Raw genomic sequence first — 22,060 nt, 5'->3', positions numbered from 1 at the left:
AGGGAGGGGGGGGGGAGGCCTTCGCGGAGGGTGCGAACGGAAGAGGAATCGGATCAGACGGAGTGAATGAGCGGGAATTGAAGGCCGCCGCGCAGCTTCCATTCCGTTCCACAGCTGTGGCCTTCAAGAACCCCAACCCCTGCGAAAATCAATGTGAGCCGCTCGTGGTCGCGCTACTAACCGTTCTGATAACGTGCTCCTCTTCTCACCCTCCCGCTCGTCTTCCTCCTCCCCCCTTCCCGCCGCTCCTGCCCGCGGGCCTAAAAATACGCGGAGCGTCTTTGTGCGGACGCACGAGCAACCCTCGTGCTGCTCGCGCGCGCGGCCTCGCCGATACTTCCTCCCCTCCGCACGACGAAAGTCAAAGCCACCCCTAAGGATCCTCGGGAGCCCCTCTTCCTGGGCGCGCGGCTTACTCGTTCCGGCCCCGGCGGGATATTTCGGGCAGAAACGGCTTCGTTAACGATAAATTGTCGTTTCATTTGCGGGAGCCGAGAGGAATGCAGCCGAATCGCACTCGTGAGGTACTGGGGTACGCTAAGACGGTCTTCTTGCGGATGGTACAATATTCCAGAATATTTTATTGGCGGATTCTGTCGGAGACAGTTGCGGAAGAACGGAGGCGCGTCGCTCGTCAGCTACCTCCAGCTGGCCACGCCATTTCGCGAATGTGCCCTGAATTACCGCGTTACAGTTTTAATATATAATTATGCGAGGGAGTGACGTTCTACACCATGCGATGCGCTAATGCAAACGCGGCGCGTAATTACCGGCGCGGTTGAGATACGGCCGGTCGCGAGTCCATTTCCGAAGTTCCTACCGTGGGTCTCGCCCGGGTAAACTGCGTAACAATCGTAAATTGCCGGGATTAACGATAGTGCAAATTGGGCAGATCGTATATTCATTATCCGGACCGGCAATTATGCGCAGTTACTGCACTTTACGGCCTATGTAGATGCAATTGCGATCTGTCGTACTTCGCTACTACGATCGCATAATTGATGGATTGGATGTAGTTAATTATTACAAGTCCCCCTCCCCCTCCCCCCGCGCACGCAATGTACCCTCGGCGATAATTAATTAATTATGACGTCGCGCCGCAAATTGACGCGTTCGACGCGTCCCCCGGGACCGGGGGCATCCAAAACCGCATCAGGGAAACTCTGATCCGCACGCGGAGCGCGCAGAGAGAAAGCTGCCATTTTAATGAATGACGCGCGCGATTTTATGCTTTATCCGTTTCAGCGGAAATCTCGGCTGTTGCGCGGGTTCCGCAGCGCGAAAACGCTGCTGATGAGAACGTGGCTTAACACTTCTGTTGCAGCGGCGGCCGGATAGCGATTGCAATTCGCGTTCGGCGCAAAAGGATTGATAATAAAACTTTTGAAGCATAAAAACAAAATGGAATTTTCGAAAAAATGTCAATATTTATGTAAACTTAGATTTAATCAACACGCGCCATTTTTCATGCGTGACGACTGCAGTCGGCACTAGGGTTGAAGAGACTGTTCCCGGCCGCTAATTAACGTAACGGTATTCCTCATCCAAAAACTAGAAAAATTCCGTAATTTCACGTAATTTTACGTAATTTACGCAGTTTATGCGTTCACGTCAGCGCTCGGCTGTTTCGTCCTTCTTTTATCCCTTTTTGAAGCTTCCCCCTCCTTTCCATTGCGCTCGCGCGCATCAAACACCTGGCCGCTGTGCGTCGAGTAACTTGCTCTAATTCCGGCATAACGAAACGGCCGCTTCACCGTGGAAACATGGAAAGAGACGCGAGATAGTAATATTTTCCGGCGAGATGACAGCCGCAACGTCCGCCGCAGCGTCCGGGGTGCACGATCAGCGCGCGCGCGAGCCGTTTACCCGCTCGCAAATCCGCCCCCGCTCGCACGCGGACGCGATCGTATTAAAACGCTCCCTGCTTTCTCAGCGTGCTAACAAAAAAAGGAAGGAAAAAAATAGAGCGTTACCGGGGGGAAAGGGATGCGCATTTCCGCGTTCGTCGCGCGCGTTTCCGTTTTCTCTCCTGCCGAAAAAAGCCGGAAGAACGATGATGGTCGTTTTCCACCGTTCCTCCGTGCGGCCGGCGAGCGTTTTTAATCGCGTGCCTCGTAATTCGCGGCAGTGCCGTTTTCCGTGCATCGCGCGCGCGAGTGCACGACGCATTTAGTTAATTAAGGCACCGCGAACCCCGTCAAGAGTTCTGCATGGTGCGTGCAGGCTGGAACTATTTAATTCAGGGAAAATTGGCGATATAATGCTGCGCCGTTTGGCGAGGCGAGACCTAACGACGGCTCAAACCCGCGGGGCACCGACGTGTATGTGCGCGCCCCCGTACCCTCGGGGTGTTAATACGCGCTGTGTTAATAAGCCAATTCCCGAACGTCGTTGAATGAATAAATGCAACGATTTGATACAGTATATTAATATATATGTAAGTGTATGCGTGTGTATGTGTACATGTATAGGGCTGCGCGCAAACTTTCCTGCCGGAAGAAGTTTCATAGATTCCTGAAATACAAAGTTGTGCAGAGCAAGTTTCTCCCCCCGCGCAGTTGTCGGTTTATTATTTAGTAATTATTTCGCGGAAGATCGCGCAGCTCTCCTCCTCCTCGCCGCGCCTTCAGCCCCGCGCAAGAACTCAATTTAAAACTTCGCACTTCAGAAATCTATCAAGTTTCCTCCAGGAGAGACGGGGATGCGTGAGACTCCCCGTGGCGCGCGGCCGGCCGCCAGGAATTATACCGGACGCGAGTTGCCGGAAGTTACCGGGGTTATCGGATTCATTCGCCGACGAGTCGGCGAAAATAAAAATAGTTAACATAAATTACGTAACTCCCGCGACGCGCTGCAACGAGGCAAAGAAGTCACAAGCTCGTCGACCGGAAACGCTCTGAGATTCCGCTGGATTTCAATCCGCGCGGCGCGCGAATTAATCTTGAAATAATCACGAAAATGTGCGTGACACCACTCCAGCAAGGATGTCCAAGGGTTGCCTCGGGCACGGCGGCGGTGGCGGGTAACGAGATCGTTGCATATCGCCGTGGAAGAACGACGGACGTTTCGACGGGGCCCCTCACGCTGATGGACAGTCTAGTTATTGCGATTGCACAGCAAGCTGCAGGAGCTCCGGATCGCATCGCATTATCCGCCGTCATCGAACGTTTTGAAATGTGTATGCGAGTACTTGCGGCTGCAATAATAATAACGCGCTCCGTGCGCGTCGTTGAATTACGCTAAATAATCCGCGCGGAATAATCTTGATAATTGTAATTTTATTATACGTTATTTTCATTTTGATGATTAATTTTTATATGATATTTCGGGCGCGATTTGTATTTAGTACTTTTGTATTTGGTCACAGGCTGCTTGGAAATAATTTTTAATCGTGAACATCTGTTTATATAAATTTTGGTGAGATATTATACAGGGTGTTTCCTCTAACTGTAGCACTTAGAATATCTCTGCTTCCTTTGATGACATGAAAAAAGTCAAAGGACGAAAATTGTTCGATTCAAAGAGACTAGTACTCTGGTAAGAAAATTATTTTTTTTAATGTAAACTTCATTTTTTAGGTGTCCCCAAAGTAAAAATCAAGAGGCGTAAGATCTGATGATCGAGCCGGCCAAGAAATTCTTCCACCACGTCCAATCCAGCGATCAGGAAATGATTCGTTGAGTACGTTCCGTGCAAATGAAGTTTATCGCGATATTCCGACAACACCTGAAGATATGCGAGAAAGAATTCAGCGTGCGTGCACCGCAATTACTCCGGAATCTCTCAAAAACGTAAAACAATCGTTTATTCATCGAATTCGAAAGTGTATCGAAGTAAACGGTGATCATTTCGAACATCTGTAAAAAAGGTATATCTTTGTAGTTATACATACAATAAATAGAGTTTCTTTTCCTAAACGTGATTTTTGTGGTTCAAAGTCATTTGAAGGTCAACATATTCTGTATGGTTGAATTTGTTTTTTTACAAGCTACATCATTTCGTTAAGGAAAATATACCATCTCGTTTAAAAAAATGTTCATGACCTTGATATCTTGTGAAAGGTCACATTAAAAAAATAATTTTCTTACCAGAGTACTAGTCTCTTTGAATCGAACAATTTTCGTCCTTTGACTTTTTTCATATCATCAAAGGAAGCAGAGATATTCTAAGTGCTACAGTTAGAGGAAACACCCTGTATAATAAAATGAATATCATAATATAATAGATATAATAAAATTATAATAATAAAATGAGACAACAATGTATGATTCTCCGTGAGATTGTTTAATAAAACTCTGAGTACAGATAATAATAATTGTTTAATAAAACCCTGAATACTCTTTCCATCGAGAGTAAAGTCCTCCTGTTGTCCTCTACTGGGGCAAGTAATTCAAGTATTGGGTACGTTTGAACTTTTCAACTGGTGATGCAATCGAAAGTTAAGATCATCAGCGGGGCGACTAGTTTGCGAAGAGTAAAAGGGTGATATCGATTCCGCGTCTGCCAAGTTGTAATTTGTGTTTGTGTTCCGGGAATGGAGGCGCGAATGCATCGCTGTTGACCGAGTTTGTGTTTGTTGTTTCCCAGCCTATTCCCGAGGAAGACGTTGCATCAGTGATTTCGACTGTCTTACACCTTCGAAGCAAATCGAATACTCGGTCTCAACTTTAGTTGAGCTGATTTGCACTCGCTGATTTCAATACTGATCAAACTTGTTTCCGCGCTCACCCAGAGACCAAGTATATGGAAGCAGATTTTGCTTTAGACGTATATCGCAATCTGAACATCTCGATTATTTTGCCTCTTTCATTCTTTCTTGACATTATTCGAAATTTAATCATCAAACTCAGTTTTATGAAATTTTAATTATAGTTTACTCGATTTCTATTATTTAATCATCCTACTTAAAAAGAAACATTTGTTTAGTTTCGTTGAACAGAATTTAGTACAAATAAAAAGTTTATTTAATCCGCCATTGAGTTGTATTCCTTAAAAATAAAAACTCCCGATCTTCTCGCGCTTTAGTCATACTATTTGAAAATATTATTTCTCTTGAGATCCGCTATTGAGTTGCACCAATTAAAAATTAAACTCCTGATATTGTATTATTAAAAAAATGAAATAATGTCTTACGTCTCGTTGACTCGACTACTACTATCTCAGTTTTCAACCGAAGACAGCGGAGGCTTGTAACGGACATTTTTTTAACTAAAAAATTGAAAGCTTGATGGTACCTGCGCAATGGCAACCCGTCATTCAAACGAATACAAACGGGTTGCCATTCAGGGTAGGCAACACTCAAATTTCGTTACTTTCAATTTTTTAGTTATGGAAACTCCACTACGAGCCTGCACTGCCTTTGGTGGAAAAATGAGGTGGTACGAGTCGACGAAGGAACAGACGCTACTTTATTTTCAAGTGATATAACTCAATGATGGATTAGAAAAAATTTTATTTTTAATCAGTGCGATTGAATAGTCGATTAAAAAGTTTTATTTCAAAGATTCTTGGTAAAAATCGTCTGTTCGAAGACAAATTTTGTTATTCAAAATTAAAATTAATTCTTCGCACTTTGCACGAGATATCTTTCTCCTCCAAATATTTATTATTTTTTTTAAGACCAAACTTTTATTTAATTAATTTTGATATTAATTAATAACTCTAGTGACGAGATCCACATGCTAATTTCTCCCGTACTCGCGTACTTAACACATACCACCAGATTTTTACGCACCACATGAAATTTTTAATACTGACATCCACCACCGCATCACTTGAAAGGATTCAAAAGGAGAATAAACCGGAAGAATAAAGAATGGGATAAAAGAGACCAAGGAGGATATAGATGTCACATAAATAAACCGCACTTCTTGATTCCGTTTTGCATAATAAAGATTAAATTTATACAATCAAGTACAATGTATCGTATAAATAACTGCGCGAAAATTACAAGACGACATTACGATAATCTTATATGCGTGCAGTAAAAAATGTTCTCTCTACATATTACGATACGCAATTACTTTCTGGCATACTTAACTTTAACTATTTACAATGCGATTTATACTCAAGAAGAACACTTGTTTCGGCATGTCGCATACGACTACGTCTCCTCGACTAAAATACAAACAAGATTCGTAAAAGGGATTCGTCTGCATTACCGTCCGCACCGACTCGCATCGACAACGCGAATGGATGATCGAAGCGAGGTATATAGCAGTGGCATAGCGTTATTTACTTTTTCACAGCTCAAAGATCAGACCTTCTCTGTAGGACTCCCGCTGAACAAATTCTAATGCGTGGAAAAACAGAAGAAAAAAATCAGAGACAACGAATAAAACACTGGTGGAAACTGCGGCAAGTTCTGACGACTGAGTTTCTGAGAAACGCACACAACGGAAAACGAACAGGAACTACCAGCCAGACGGTAACACATTTTGTTTCATGCTGTGATCAGGTATTAGCATCTGTTTAATCCACTGGACGAATACAACATATCTCTCACGGAGTCGACGTAACGTAAAGCGTTACAAAACAGGATGTATCAACGAAAGTAACGAAAAATAAATATAATGTCGTTTATTGTTTTAAAGTGTTTCGTGTGAGCTCCGGTCGCATATAGGATACACTTACACATTCGCTCGAGTTCTCGTTTCCGATCGTCATTGCAGTAACGATCGAGATTTCGCGAATATATATATATATATATATATAAAAGAAGCTAATAGTTTTCCGTTATATTACAACGATCTTGCTTCGTCCGACTTGCGTCCGACACTACTACCTGGGAACGTAAAAGAAAAATTGTAACTTATCGGCCGGCAAGAGCTTGTGCGGCGGCTCGGGATAAGCGTGTGTACAATAAATTACAACTTAACACGTGAAATAAATAAAAGAGGGATATTGATCGTAGTATAACAATATAGTAATTATAATAGCTAGACATTATTGGCACTAACAGCAGTAATATCATTATTTTCTAATGACGCGTTTCTTCGCGGGGACACTTCGCGATGTGGTGGTTCGGAAAATTTTTGTATCGTATAATTATATAGTTTGTTGTCCATAGTGATAACGAAATTAGTTTAAACACTTTGAACATAGGATACTGCAAAAGGACTGAGAAACGTAACGGCGCGCGTCCTCCTCGGGTCGTTTCCGTTTAGTTATAATTAATGCTTAATGTCTTAATGTCGACATATAGGCAATATATATATATATACATACAGTATATATATAAGTATATGTATATTAGTTTAACATACCACAGTGGTTTGTTAAAAATGCACGTTTCTTTGTTAAAAAAAAACAATACGTAAAACGACCGTGGCACAAAAAGGAAGTGCGTATGACGTGTCGCGTACAAAATTACAACCTTCGCAGCGAAGCCATACTGAGGGCCTTTCGAGTCGGCTGATCCGACATGGGCGCTACTAGAACATCGTCTCTATTTGGAGAGCTTGAGCCACCGTTATCCAGCTCCTGTGGAAAGAGTAACGTCTTGAGAGATTCAGTGTTTTCACGAACTCGGCTTCTTACCGTCTTTAAATCTCGAGTTAAAAGTGAGATAATAGAAATTTTTTTGCGAAATCCGATCTCGAAATATTCGAAAGTAATTGTAAAAAAAGAAAAGAAAAAAATAATGAAATATTGATAGATATAATTTTAAATGAAGATAAAGATTTGATAGATGTAACTGTGTCTACTGTTACTGATTTATGCACATTTCGTACTATCAGAAGATTAACATTGCTATTTTTCATCGAAAGAGCAAAGTACTGACATAGATACAGAATAAAAATATTGTTGGAAGCAAAGGAAAATAGAGAAAGATAGATACAAGAGAGAAGAAAAGATTACAGATAGGATCTAACTGTCATGACAGGCATAATTACAAGTTATTATTCAATCATGCAAGACATCCCGCTAATTATGCAAATGTATGAAACGTCTTCGCTACTTTTGAAGGCTTACAAGACTGGACAGACAACTCGAGTCTAATGATAACAATAATAACTTGACAGTAGACAATAATCTAGTAATAAGTAATGAGCCTTGATTATTTATTAAAAAGAATAGTCATGTAAAAGAAGACTTCTTTACATTCATTACGACGTACTTACATGATCCCTAATATAATTTATCCATCGGTTTCGAATCAGCATGAAAGTTCATTGTAATCATTAATATATCTTATTTTTCCTCTTTTCATGAAAATAATAATAATATAGCAACGAAAATAAATACGTGTCTCACAGGTATTGCAAATGAAGGTAAGAGCGCGCGATGTACAAAATAAAAGACTTCCAAACGACGCGTAAAATGATAAATAAAGACACTATCTCAATCGAGTACGTGTATATGTGGATGAAAAAAATAATAAAAGCTTTAGCTGACTCTGTCAATATGTAATATTGAAGAATTCACGCGCCGCTCCAGACACGTGTGTCGCGCGGACACACACACACACACACGCTCACACACGACGATATTTTGGAATATTTAATATAAATACTACCCCTTCACAAAAAGGAAAATACGTATTTCTGATTCTGTTACGCCGCGTCTCGAATCGAACATTATAACAGAAAAACTAACTCGATGGCAAAGTGCAAGAGAAAAGTCTAGAAAACGAGATGTCTCTTTCTCCGTCCGAATCTCTTACAAATCGCAACGTACGTACAAACTAGACATAGTTTCTTTCACAGCCCGCTCGACGCGCGTTTTTAAGGCTTGTTAAAGTAAAATTAATGGGAAAAGCGGTAACTTCCTGTCATAAGGTGAGGGCAAGCAAGCAAAAAAAGAAAGGAAAAAAGCAGAATAGAGGCCGGCCGGAGGCCGGGAGGTTGGGAGACTCATGCCAAGAAAGTTGTCAACTAACGCTGATGTTGTTGCAGCTGCCCAGCCGCATCTGCGCTATCTGCTGGTTGGCCGGGGCAAGGCTGTGCGTCGCTCCAAACGGTGACATGATCGTCGACATCGCCCGATTGAGCTTGCTTGGCGTTTTGTTAAAACTGAAGGCTCGGCCGACCCTCGCCCTCGTGCGGGACGCGAATCTGCAGCGGTAAAGTACACTTGTTGAACATCATCCTTTGCAGCTTACGCGTGCGACGCGTACGACATGCACATCGAACGTTCCTTTCTCTTTCTCGAGAGCAGACTGATTTTTGTACGTAAAACAATGGTCTTCTTTAACATTGAATTGAATCATGTTTTTCTTGATTATACAGGTGACAATACAGTCGCAGCTGCGTCGTGAGAGAGAGAAAGAACATTCCTTTGCGGACAAACAGAGGAACCTCTGCACCAAATCCTCAATTGTAAGTCTCATATTCAAGAAAACCCAGCTCAAGCAACTTCAAATACCGCACCCACCCGCTACACACTTGCTGCGATGTAAAGAATCTGAAACGTACATGCAAAATTTCGTACAACATGCAATATGACTAGATGCAATGATTAGGAACCATCTCCATGACTATTGGAAAAAATGAAGGATAAATGAAAAATTGATTTCAGATTAAGTCGAGCAAAACTTGCACTTGTTTGAGTGCGCTTTGCAGACAAAAAATAAAGTAATAACAATCAATTATGATAAAACAATTGCAATATGTTTAAAAAATTCATGTACATAATGCGTGTAACAAATTAAGTAAGACGTATGGAGAAAATACAGAGGACCCTCAAATTCGACTGAATCTCAGTGAACTTCCAGAGAAAAGAATACAAAATGGAAGACCAATACAAGCCAATGAAAGCTTACGATTATATCATACTATGTTACGCTTGAACTGATCAGAGCTGGCTGGCATTATTTCTGAACATCGATTCGCCAAGCATAAAACAGAATCTTAAAAGCAGGGGCTCTCCAGTAGCATAATTACAAGTTCTCGATATGAACACTATTAATTAACTATTATTAACTATAATTATACTATAATTAACTATTTATCGAAATATTGAACAAGACGAATCGCGCTGAAAATTAGCTAGGGCAGTCTGAGTGTTACGCAAATGGAGGAGGAGAGGCTCGCTCCATTTGGTAAATCAAATTAATAAGAAAGTACTGATGCTCGACGGAGTAATTATGCCACCGAATTGGAGGGTTCGTGGACAAGAAGCAAGTAAAAAAAATATAGTGCGAAAACTGACGGTAGTGGGACATGTAACGTGGTTTCACACATGCTATTGAGTAGGAACACATACGGGTCCATATACTCCAGGTAAAAATTATGAAATAGGCTCCTGCAACCAAACCAATTGTACATCCCATTTACTTCTTCGTATCATGCAATATAATCGAATATGATTACTTATTATATGCTAAAACTATAGTATAATAGAAACCTTGCGATTAGATTTGATTTGTTGATAAAAAAAAGTTGATGTAGTACCGTTTCGATCGCTTTTGCGATATCTTGCATCGTTCAAAATGTTCAAACGATAATCGTGGGGTCCCCGGAAATTTTGAAAATTTCGTTTACGTAACCTTAAATCTAAGACGTCTAAGACGTCTAAGTCTTCTAAGAGGACTGAACAGTTGCCTATATATATGAAGGTATACCATTAATAACTTGTGTAAAAAGAGAGACAAGTCAAACTTTTACAACGAACGTTTGACGAATATTTCTTGTAGAGATAAAATTTTATATTATTTTATTATCTGTCGTGCTGCCATAAGTATGTGTTTGACTTATGACGCGAGCTAGATAAACTTGTTTATAAGGACATAATAATAATAACAACGAATGTGATTTGACAAATAATAAATGGAATAACGACTGTAATTAGTAGAATAATAATTAATAAAAGATATGATTATGACAATGAAAAGTATACTCACTTAATTGTTTTCTTTAACGTTCCCGATGTTACGTCGCTACTACCAATTTCAAGCTGATGCGAGTCATATTTAAGGAGCAAAGTATCCTGCCAAAAGAAGAGACAATTACGACAATGTAAGGTATACTCACTTGATCGTTTCGCCAAATACAAATGCAAATGTAAATTGCAGATCTATCGTAATGCGCGATAACATATCACAAAGTCCGACACGCGTAGACCTCTATCGCGATCTATCACGTGGACGGATGTTACGTGATACTTACAGCATCAGGTATACGAACGACAATTGCCATTTGTCTGCACAGAGTCTGCAAAAACGTCGTTTTATTTACTTCCTCATCGGTGATCACGAACGAGAATAACTTCTCTTTCAGTTCCTGAGTGCTTCGTACCACGAGCGCGAATACCTTGTGGCATTCTGAAAATATTACGCGATTTCATAAATTTACATTGATTGCACATATTACGTTGAAAATATATAAGTAGCATTATCATTATTAAACATTCGCTATATTGCAAACCTAATTGCTGAAGTGTATAGTACGAGGGTCGTTTGATAAGTCGTTAGAAAATATATGAAATAGCGGCTAATATCAAACTGATATAATAGTTGACGTATATACTTTTTTGGGGGGATTTATCAAACGAAAATCCTACAAATCTCGTATTATTTATATAAGAAATTATTATTATTATATAAGAAAATTTTACAAATCTCGTATTATTTTATTTACGTGACAAATGTATTTATTAAAATTGCGTGCCGGTCACCAGTGATCGTCATGGCGGTGAATGCGGCATTTGAAAATACAAAACTACATCCACTCACCCTCAGTCTCTCGTATGTCCACGACTTTTCGTATGGTGTTGAGCGGCATCAACTTGATGTGCTTGTACGGTTTACCCTGGCTCAGTCTGTTCGACTGCAGGCCGTTTATCGTGTTCGGACTCTTCAAGGCGTTGAACGCCTTGGAGCGTTTCTTGCATATCTCGAGGGTGTCGGTGAACAGGAACAGCACGAGATGATCGCCTCGTCCGCTGAGGCCCTCCGTTATTTCGACCACGTCACACTTACTGAGGAACGAACGGTGCGAAGAGACTAAATGCGGCGGGCAATTGTCGATCTCGTTGAAGATGTCGAATATCGCCAATTGGCGCTCGGTCTTCCTCTTGTCCTCGTTTATGTGCGTCATGACCTTCTTAATACAGCTAATAGAAGCTTCCAGCGCGCTGTAGTCCCGATTACTTTTGTCGGTGTGCTTAAGAATATCTGTGGAAATATAGAAAACGGACGATTTTCGTGTGATCTTGCTGCCCGGAACGGCTGAGTCAACAGCGATTAATGACGATCGACCTTACCATTTAACAATAGACTAATACTGGGTAACCTTTGTACTGGTTTGATTAACAGCTCCTTCAGGCTCTGTCGACCGCATTCCGGTTTCGTCTGACAGTTCTTGAGGAACGCGTGGAACCGCGGTTTGTTCTGATCGCACTCCTCCAACATCTGCTTCGTGTTCTCGAAGAAATTAACGTAGGGTGCGTACGCCTTAACAAGATCCGGCTCGAATTTCAGGAATATGTTGCCGATGCTGACGTCTTCCGTCCAGTAAGTGGCGAAGTAATGCAGGGCCTCCAGCAGCTGCTTGTGAACGTCGTAGATCGGCGGGAAATTGCCGAATATAATTTTCAACTCTGTACTATTTAGCAGCTCCTTACCGCTCTTTCCTATAAGATTCTCCAACGGCAATTTGAATAGCTGCAAGCGCAAAGAAAGCACGGATTTCGAAATAAATGTTTTGCCGGGCAAGGTAAATTAATTTTTCCACCTGATTTTTTAAATCGTGCACAACTGTAAGTAATAATTCCAAGTGTATTGAAAAAATATTTCCTTACCGTCATAATCGTATTGAGGACACCTACATAATTGTTTTCAGTCTCTACCAACTCGAGAAACACTTGGTGACGCTGCGACAGATTCCCCCGAGTGCTTTCTGTGTCGGAAGACTCGACCTCTGGAACATCTGCTAGTTAGCAAAAGGTAACAATCAGTACGATCTTCCCTTTCTTCATGGTTCATATATCAGATTTAGTAATTATCCTTGGCAGAAGCACGAGTTTTGTAAGCTGAAAGTGCCGCTACGAATACTAAATCCCGTAACCACCTGACCACCTTTATATTTCTGCGTTACATGTTGAAACACACGTGAGTGAGTTTCATGTTTATTTTTAGTCGAAGCGAAAATCAACAATTAAAATATATAAACAATTAAAATATGTAGTGTAAAAACATGCTTACATTTTTACCGACTATTGACACGATTAAGTGACTCGATGAACCACCAAAGAAAGAGAAGACAGGAGTGTTGTTAGCATGATATCCTGACGATGCGTTACTTGGATTAACTATTATTGCAAGCGTTAATCGAGACGTGTAAATAAAGACGTAGGAATAAAAAATAATTCTGCAACAGCGTCTCGCAGCAGGAGGCAAAGTTATTAAAAGCATCAACGAACACGCACCATCTATCATTTGTTTATCTGGACTCGTCGTGCAGTCCAGGAAGCTCCCGCTGACACTGCCCGGCGAGTCCGCTCCATTCTGCAGCAAATTCGACAACGGAAGCCAGTGCGGAAATTTGGGCAACGCCAGGTTCTGCGCCGCGAGCGGTTGGCTCTCTCGCCTACCGGATGCAGTAGGGGATCGAGCGTTCTCCAGATACTGAGAAGAAAATGACGATTTTAGCATTGCTGTTTTAGCACGATGAGAATTTTTATCGACATCGTCAACTCACGTGCTCGAACAGATACTCCTTCTCGTCGGCGGCAGCTTCATTCTGCACGGACGTCCAGAACCAGCCGGTCTTGACTATGAAGGCCGACGCCGTCACGAAATTCGGTAGTACGTTCACGTTGGACTCGTCTACGACCTACAGCAACGAACGATTTTGACATTAGCATCCGGTTTCGTCACTGTTGCGACCCTCATCACGTCACAAGGGACAAGGAACAGCGTGGTCACACATCGTGCGGTGCGATTTTAGAGAATTGACCGAGTCGACGACGATGAAACTAACGTACAGATTTTTACAGACACGACAGATTTTTACAAAAAAAGTACAAATACATATTAATTTTCTCAAAGTATCTAACGCACATATAATAAATACATACATAAAGACGGACGCGTCAATCGAAATATACAACAAAATTTGATATTATTACGTTAAATTAAGGGGGGAGCCTGCTTTAGAACGTTGAAAATAAGGTATAATTTTACGAATGTTTTTGGAGAAACTATACAGCGGATCATTATAAAACTTTGATGCATTTATTAGTACATGTTTAAAGATAAAAAAAATTATTTTTTTATTTGAATATATCGCTTGTAGAGGTCGTCCTGGAGGCATCTTAGTGCAGCCGGCATTGTAAATTGGTGAGCATTCTCCCGCCTCCAAATTTCATCCAAACTGAAAAATTGAAATATTTTCTCGTTATTTATGAATTCCCATCGTCGATGAACCTTTAATATTCATAAAAACATTAAGTTAAACAATTATTTTTGCATGAAAAAGTTCAAAAACTTTGCCTAAAAATCGTACTTTTGTGTTCTAAGCTCCACCATTTTGGCACTTTTCAACTTTTTTCTTCTCTCTTTGGTTCATCGACGATGGGAATTCATAAATAACGAGAAGATATTTCAATTTTTCAGTTTAGACGAAATTTGGAGGCAGGAGAATGCTCACCAATTTGCAATGCCGGCGACGCGGCTGCACTAAGATTTCTCCAGGACGACCTCTACAAGCGATATATTCAAATCAAAAAATAATTTTTTTGATCTTTAAACATGTACTAATAAATGCATAAAAGTTTTATAATGATCCGCTGTATAGTTTCTCCAAAAACAATTCGTAAAATATACCTTATTTTCAGCGTTCTAAAGCAGGCTCCCCCCTTAAACGGTCACTAAAAATCATTTCATTTTTACACGTTTACATTTTATATCAATTATATAATATTTTATATTACAGAAAATCAATTTGTTGTATCAAGTTTCCGTTTAATCCAAACTCCTCAGAAATTACAAATTAAACCCTTGAACCTGCAAGAAGATTAAAGCAAAGTACCGCGCATGATGGCTTGTCCTTCCGTGGCTTGAAATCTGTCAGGCCGGTTTTCGCGGCGTGCGACGCGGATCGTACGTTGCAGGTTTTTCCGTTGAACGGTATCGACAGGGACTTGGACAGGGAGGTGTACTTTTTCTTGAAGAGAGTTTTCGCGGACGGCGAGCAATTTGACAAACTGTCGTGCTCGCTCTCGGAGGACGGGCAGGAAGAGAAGTGATCGGATCTCGAGAAAATTGACGCGTACGACCTCGACAGACGCTTGTTACGCTCGCCTAACACGCTCGCGTTCTGCGGGAACGTGTCGCTGTATTGTTCGTCGCAACGCTTCGATATGTTCGGAGACGAGCGTGCCTTGAGGAACTTGTATTTCTCGACCGTCGCCATCTTATGGACGGACGTGCAGGAGCTAGATTTCCTCCATTTCACGTAGCGCTTCGGAATGATCTTGCTCAGGGACAGGGTGTTATTCTGTATGTAATGAATATTTTTGCGATACTTTAAGGACAGCGTGCTGTCGCTCATCGATGACGCGCAGACGCGCGCGTTGTTCTTCTCGTACGACGTACACGATTTCACGTCGCGCGGGGGTTTAACGGGGGAGCTCGGCGCGGTCTCGCACAGAGACTGCTCGCTGCTGAACAAAGAGCTCTCGGAGATGCTAAATTTCATGCTTTTTCTGCTAAGCAACGTCGACGCGATCGGAACCGAGCACTTGTCCAGCATGGGGAACGCGGCCGACAGATTCGACGACTTGCTTATGTCTATACCGGAATCGCTTTGCTCTGCAAAGGGATGAAACACGTTGCCAGACTTGATGATCGAATTCTGCAGGCAGGAATTATTGTCGTTTATGCGAACGGCGGAATCGTGGCTGGCGTGGTTGCTCGAAAGAAAATCGTTCCAGGCATTCTGTTCCTCGAACGGACGCAAGACGGGCGAGACGTTTTCCAACGACGAGTGACCGTCTCCGATTTTTACGCTGTCGCCGGCGTTGTTCGACACGTTGCTGCGATTACAAGCGTCAGCGTCTGTCGCATTACTACGCGTCACCTTTGAGTAAGGCTTACAAAGAGGCAAGGGGACTGGTTTAAAGTACGTCGAGGGAAACGGATCCACGGGTGGATTCCCAAGGTGCGGTGATTTAGTATTGCTGGATTTCTTGTAGAGTGGACCATCTACGTCTACCACCTAGAGCATGTGTATCGTTGATGTGTAAGCGTGTGTTGTGTAGTGTACTATAGTACAGTGTTGAAGTATAATTAGAGTGTACCAAGGGTCGTTTGATAAGTCCTCAAAAAATATATATGCATATGTAATATTTTATATTAATTTTATATTAATCTAGTGTCTACTTTGCAATTATATAATGTTATAGAGGGACTCCGTTAAATTTGATTAAATCAAAAAAATTAAAATAAAAACATGCGTCAACTATTATGTCAGTTTGATATTAGTGTCGCCATGCTACATATTTTCTTTTATATAAGGATTTATCAAATTGCCCTGATTATTATTATTATTATTAATAATTAGATATTGTAACCTGTGCAACAGAATATTGAATGTCTAGCTTAATCGCGAATTGTATACTTGTTATCTTGCTTGTAATATATATTTCTGTGTGTATGTATGTGTGTAAGTATTGATTTTAAGTATCGAAACTGTCGCGTGAAAAATACGTGTGTACATAAAATTAGATACAATATATAACAGATTAAGATCGTATCATGTCAACTCACCACGTGTGTACAATGTGGATCGTCAATCTCCGTGGGTTCGCCACCTTGCTGCTCCAGAACTTCGCACATGTGTTTCTTCTCCTCCTCGGGGAAGCCAGAGAAGCACACTCTCGCTCCATAAAACGGCTTCAACTTGTAAGTCGCCACCTGTAAACGTACGCGTTTCCAATAAAATGTCTATATCTACAGACTGTCGCAGCATGAACTTTCACAAAGATGACAACAATTACAAACATGCTCTCGTAACACGATTAAATTTGCATTTTTTAGCCATCGTACACGTGCGTTGAATTTATTTTTCGGACAATTACCAGTTCGTCGTTGCTCGCGTAGATGGTGGTATCATCTTTGGCATTCCACAACGCTACCACCCATTCCACCGACATGATCGGCAACCCGAATGTGTCGGCGTATCTGTACTTCTCCCCACTGCAATGGTTTGCAATAAGGTGCGTCACTTTGATGCCCATGTCCTTGCGGATGCTACCTCCCATACTAAGAATCATAGTAGCTAACTTGCGCTGTTGAAACCAAGTAAATTACATCATTACAAGGCACGCGTGTCACACGCAGCTTAAGGATCAATAAACCCATCGCTCCTCTCTGTCTCTCTCTCTCTCTCTGTATATTTATAAATTCATAAATATAGATAAGAGACTGACCAGCTCGTCCTCGCGCGCTCGAAAACCGCTAAACACCACTATCGCGCCCACCATGGACTGCGTGTACATCGGTCTCTTGATACTGGGCAGCGATTCCTTCCTCTCCGCCAGCTGCAGCAGGGCTGTAGGCCCCAGTATTCTGGAATGGATAAAACAAATCGGTACATCAAGGAATCAGGCTTTGATGAGTCAAAGCGCTCTCGCGCCGTTCATTATCACAAATCTAATTTGGCTTCCAGGTGGGAGCCACGTTTCCCACCCTAGAGGAACCAAGAAGAATGATGCATCAACGACTCTCTTCTCCATACAAAAAAAAAGTGCTACAAAAGTGCAGTGCGTCAATACAAACCTATGAGCGCTCTTGCACAGGGCATCATACTCGGCCCCCTCGAACTGCTTGAGTATGAAGTAAGTGTTGTAGGTCGTGTCCTCGACATGCTCCGCGCCGGTTTCGGACTTGAGCACAGGCACTTTCAGCTGCTGGGCGGCGGCGTTGAGCGCGGGATCGTTGCAGGCCGCGCCGACCAGGCACGTCCTCTTCTTGCGCGGTATAATTACTGATAAACAGAAAAAGAAGCGTGTGTATCATTAGCCGAGTTCGCTCGCGTTATCGCGTTACGTGCGACAATTGTTTCAACCATCGTGCCATGCCGACGAACACTGCGGCTGTTGGGAGACCACGTGCCCCAGCGTGGCAGGATCGTGCATTTTACGGTACGCGACGCTGCATTCCCCGGTCGGTGACGAATAAGCGATATACGCGGCACGCGCAAAAATAAATATTCGACGGCAAAAATAGAGATTACAATCGCGCGCAATGCGCGACAGCGCCGGTAAATGAGCAAGTTTCATCAACCGGACCGAGCCGATTCTCCAGCAGCGGGCGAAAAGTGCGATCTAGAGCATCCCGGCTCGTCCTTATCTGCCTATCTTATCTCCATCTTATTTTTGCCTCGCTCGCTCGCAGATACAGCGCGGATCGCCCCACGCGCCCACGCATGTAAAACGAGCCGCGACGAACGCCATGCGCTTTGACAACGTACGATCCGGGCGAATTTCACAAGGCGTGCTCTCGATCAACGATTAAACTTTTCAGCTGAACAATTAAACGCGATTAACTCGAGCTTTTGCTTTCGGTCGTACGGCGATGCGAGGGATAGTCGTTGCAAAAGACGCGGTTTCCTCCTTATTTATCTTTTCTTGACCTTTTTTTTCCTTTTCTTTTAGCTGGGTCACTGTTCCGGCAGGATTGAAACGCAGTCGCGGCAGCTACTCTTCTGGACTCTATCTTGTGTTATATATCGTCGTAAACAGCGGGAAGTCGCGCGGATGCGATTGCTGGCCTGTACATCTGGTGCACGTGCACGGCGTGAGATAATTAATTCGCGAGGAAGCGCGGACGGCAGAAGCGAGGAAAAAATTATATATATATATATATATAGAAAGGGTAATTATTTAGTTTAACGGAGCAACCTCGGATGACCTTGACCTTGACATATATTATAGAGGTCACCCTCCTGAGTGGCCTTCAAAAGATTTTAGCCGTCGCTCATTGTTTATTAAAAAGTTATTAACAAAAGAAGTTTAATGATTTTGCACGAATTTTCAACTGTCCACGCGAAGCAAGGACTTGAGTTTGACATGTATTACAAAGGTCACCTTCCCGAATAACTCGCACTAGGTTTCACCCGTCGCTCGTTGTTTGTTGAAAAGTTATTAACAAAAAAGTTTAATGAATAGAGCATAATTTTACGATATCATATACGTTTACGAAAGAGTATATTTGATGGAATTTTACCTTTAAATCAGAAATAGGTTTGGGTTAGGTTATATTTTCCGAAACTGGAGCCCCGGACACACATACGCTCGTTTTCAGCCCGCTTCGCGGGAGGGCGGGGGGGAGGGGCTTTGTCCCTCCCCCCGCCGGAGCCGGCGTTACAGATTTTGATCACCTGGTACACGGCACGGATCCTGGCGGGGGGGAGGGGCTTCGCCCCTCCCCCCCGCCCTCCCGCGAAGCGGGCTGAAAAACGAGCGTATGTGTCCGGGGCTCCAGTTTCGGAAAATATAACCTAACCTAACCTAACTAGGTTAGATTAGATTAGGTTAGGTTAAATCACTTTCCTTCCTTCGTTCACATTCGTCGTTTGTGTCTTTCAATATTCAAAATAACTACTATATTTTCGAAACTTTTTTTTGTTAATAACTTTTTAATAAACAATGAGCGACGGCTAAAACCTTTCGAAGGTCACTCAGGAGGGTGACCGTGACAACATATGTCAAGGTCAAAGTCATTCGAGGTCGCTCCGTTAATCTAAATAATTACCCCAAATTCGGCTCGGATCGAAGAAGTCACGTATGTTCCCGCTCGCTTTGGAAACAAACCAGAACTTTTTACCAGAATATAAATTTTGTACCGGAACTTAAATTTGTAAAATTGTCGTCCCGTAGCTCAGGATTCTCGTCGTCGCTCTCGCGTAACTTAGAATGCTCGCCGTGGATGGAAGATATTTCTAATGCGAAGGTCAAGAACCAAGGATCCTTCACGTCGTTCGAAATCGGAGTGGAGCTTCGTAATCGACGCAGCGAGTTCATCGTGATTCCTCTTCTTTCGTTTCTACTTTAACCGGAGTATCGCGTATCTCGTACATGTATATCACGTACCGGCGTTAAGGATCGCGCCTAATAAAAATAGAGCGACGGATATTCGGCGTTCGCGCTGCGCCGCGTTCATCGCAACGGGCACGTGGACGCAGCTGGAAACCGTGCATCAACCAGTATGGCTTTCATGACGAACGGGACACAAATGGCAGCTGCAGCCCGAATTTTGACGACCTGCTGTGCGAACTTGGTACAAAATGGGCTTTAAAGATTACCTGAGCGAGTAAGAGCGAGACAGACGAAGAGAGAAAAGGAGAGGGACAGAGAGGACGATACGGAAAATGCGTCCTTTGCTCCTTGGAATTCAGCAGGTACACGGTCCTTTGGATGAACTTTTGTCTCCTTATTTACAAGACAGGTAGGCAGACACGCACGCTTCATCTTGCATCCCTCTCCTTCCGCCTCGTCGCGTATCGCCACGCTGCGAACGGACGGACGAGCGAGAGAGCGAGCGAGCAAATAAGCAAGCGGACGAGCGAGAGGGAGAGCGCGCTTACGACGTCAGCGACGTCGTCGTCGTCTCCCTACGGCGAAAGATGCCGAAGATGATTTATAAACGTTGACAGGGAGATTCGCGCTTACTTTTGGCCGCCTCCGCACTATTTATATCGCCGATACAGCCGTGGACGCTACGCTGCTCTTCCATCTTGGCATCCGTACGTTACAACATCGGCGGTGGGCCCCTCGAGCCTTTGTGCTCGGCGCGACAACGATGACGATCCCGCCGACGAGCGTGCAGCACCCCAAACCGTCACCAACGCGCGGCGACGACGACAACGGCAACGACACCCGTCCGCTCCTCCGTCGTCGATCATTTAAAATCCATCGGCTGAACGCGGCGATTCGCGCCGCGTGCGCGATCCGCGCACTACTTCGCTTCGGACCGACGTGCTCGGCACCGAACGTCGCACCACGCGACGGCCACCAAAAGACCGCAAGGGGCAGGCGCGCGCGCGCGCGCGCGCGAGTGAGCCGTCGGCAACGGCAGCAACGGCGAAGACGTCGGCGGCTGCCGCTCGCGGATAATCGGCGACGGTACGGAACGGGACGCGACACTTCTGGGTTTATCCCTAGCGACGTCCCACGCGTCACGTATTCGCGCCCGCGCGCCGAGTATCTCAACCGCGGTGTTCGCACGCTTCGGTTTCTCGCTCGTTGGAATATCGCAACGAAATCTCAGCCTGTCTCGCTCTCGCGCGCGCGCGCTCGCGTACCGTGCCACTGTTTCCCTCCCACTCGCGCACGTAGTCTTCCCCGCGTGCCGCGGCGCATGCGCGAAACGCGTCGCGCAGAGACTAGGAACAGAGAGAAACCTGAGAGCGGCCACCAGCCTCCTGACGTTTGGCGCCGCCTGACAAAGCGGACGTGAACTAGTTCGTTACGCTCGGCAATGATACAAGTGAGCATTTTCCAGCGGTACTAAAAGTACCATGAATAGCTAGAATTCGGCGCGAAGCGCGGTAGTCCAGTGGCTAAGCGCGAGACTCGTATTTTGCCATCCGCGCAAGTTGGGTTCGAGACCGAGTTGTGATAATTTTTTTTCTTCGGATTTTTTTTTCTTTGTATTTGCATTCTATTTTTTTATTATGTAAATAATGATTTATTATGTTTTATTATATTTTGGAGGTATACGTATATAATGAGACATAAACATATACATTTAACATTTGTAAACTTTTTATTTATTTATATAGTTTGTATACTGTCGAGTGTTTATTTATTATAAAATTCTGACATAACTGTACAGTGTTGCGGATGGAAAATTTATATAAAAGCATAAAAAACATAAATGCTTTTATATAAATTTTCATCCGCAACACTGCACAGTCATAGGCACCAGAGGTTGTGACACTTTTTTTTAATGAGTCAGAATTTTATAATAAATAAACACTCGACAGTATACAAACTATATAAATAAATAAAAAGTTTACAAATGTTAAATGTATATGTTTATGTCTCATTATACATATACGTATACCTCCAAAATATAATAAAACATAATAAATCATTATTTACATAATAATTT

The 22,060-nt window shown here is 43.1% G+C and overlaps 1 protein-coding gene across 10 annotated transcripts; it reads right to left on the bottom strand.

Annotated features, from left to right (window-relative positions):
• Nucleotides 1-5,874: 5,874 nt before the first annotated feature.
• LOC105280868 (protein ECT2) lies at nucleotides 5,875-21,249 on the bottom strand. Of its 10 annotated transcripts, none has more exons than XM_026969231.1 (16): nucleotides 20,617-21,249; nucleotides 17,723-17,930; nucleotides 17,374-17,512; nucleotides 17,023-17,232; nucleotides 16,712-16,858; nucleotides 14,976-16,160; nucleotides 13,641-13,775; nucleotides 13,369-13,567; nucleotides 12,742-12,869; nucleotides 12,205-12,604; nucleotides 11,675-12,115; nucleotides 11,109-11,263; nucleotides 10,844-10,929; nucleotides 10,153-10,245; nucleotides 8,882-9,056; nucleotides 5,875-7,482 (listed from the first exon to the last, which is right to left on the bottom strand). In XM_026969231.1, exons 1-16 carry the CDS (start codon nucleotides 20,678-20,680, stop codon nucleotides 7,369-7,371), a joined length of 3,879 nt encoding a protein of 1,292 aa, XP_026825032.1. In that variant the 5' UTR covers nucleotides 20,681-21,249; the 3' UTR covers nucleotides 5,875-7,368. The 10 variants fall into 10 exon arrangements, 9 of the variants coding, with proteins under 9 accessions (XP_026825032.1, XP_011340031.1, XP_026825015.1 ...); XM_011341729.3 differs by lacking the exon at nucleotides 14,976-16,160 and adding an exon at nucleotides 8,124-8,130 and having other exon boundaries at nucleotides 12,742-12,872; nucleotides 20,617-21,236; XM_026969214.1 differs by lacking the exon at nucleotides 14,976-16,160 and having other exon boundaries at nucleotides 5,875-6,784; nucleotides 12,742-12,872; nucleotides 20,617-21,237.
• Between the last annotated feature and the right edge of the window lie 811 nt (nucleotides 21,250-22,060).

The sequence above is a fragment of the Ooceraea biroi genome, chromosome 1 (genome assembly GCF_003672135.1).
Source record: "Ooceraea biroi isolate clonal line C1 chromosome 1, Obir_v5.4, whole genome shotgun sequence".
Lineage (NCBI taxonomy): Eukaryota > Metazoa > Arthropoda > Insecta > Hymenoptera > Formicidae > Ooceraea > Ooceraea biroi.
This window is presented reverse-complemented; position numbering and strand designations above follow the sequence as displayed.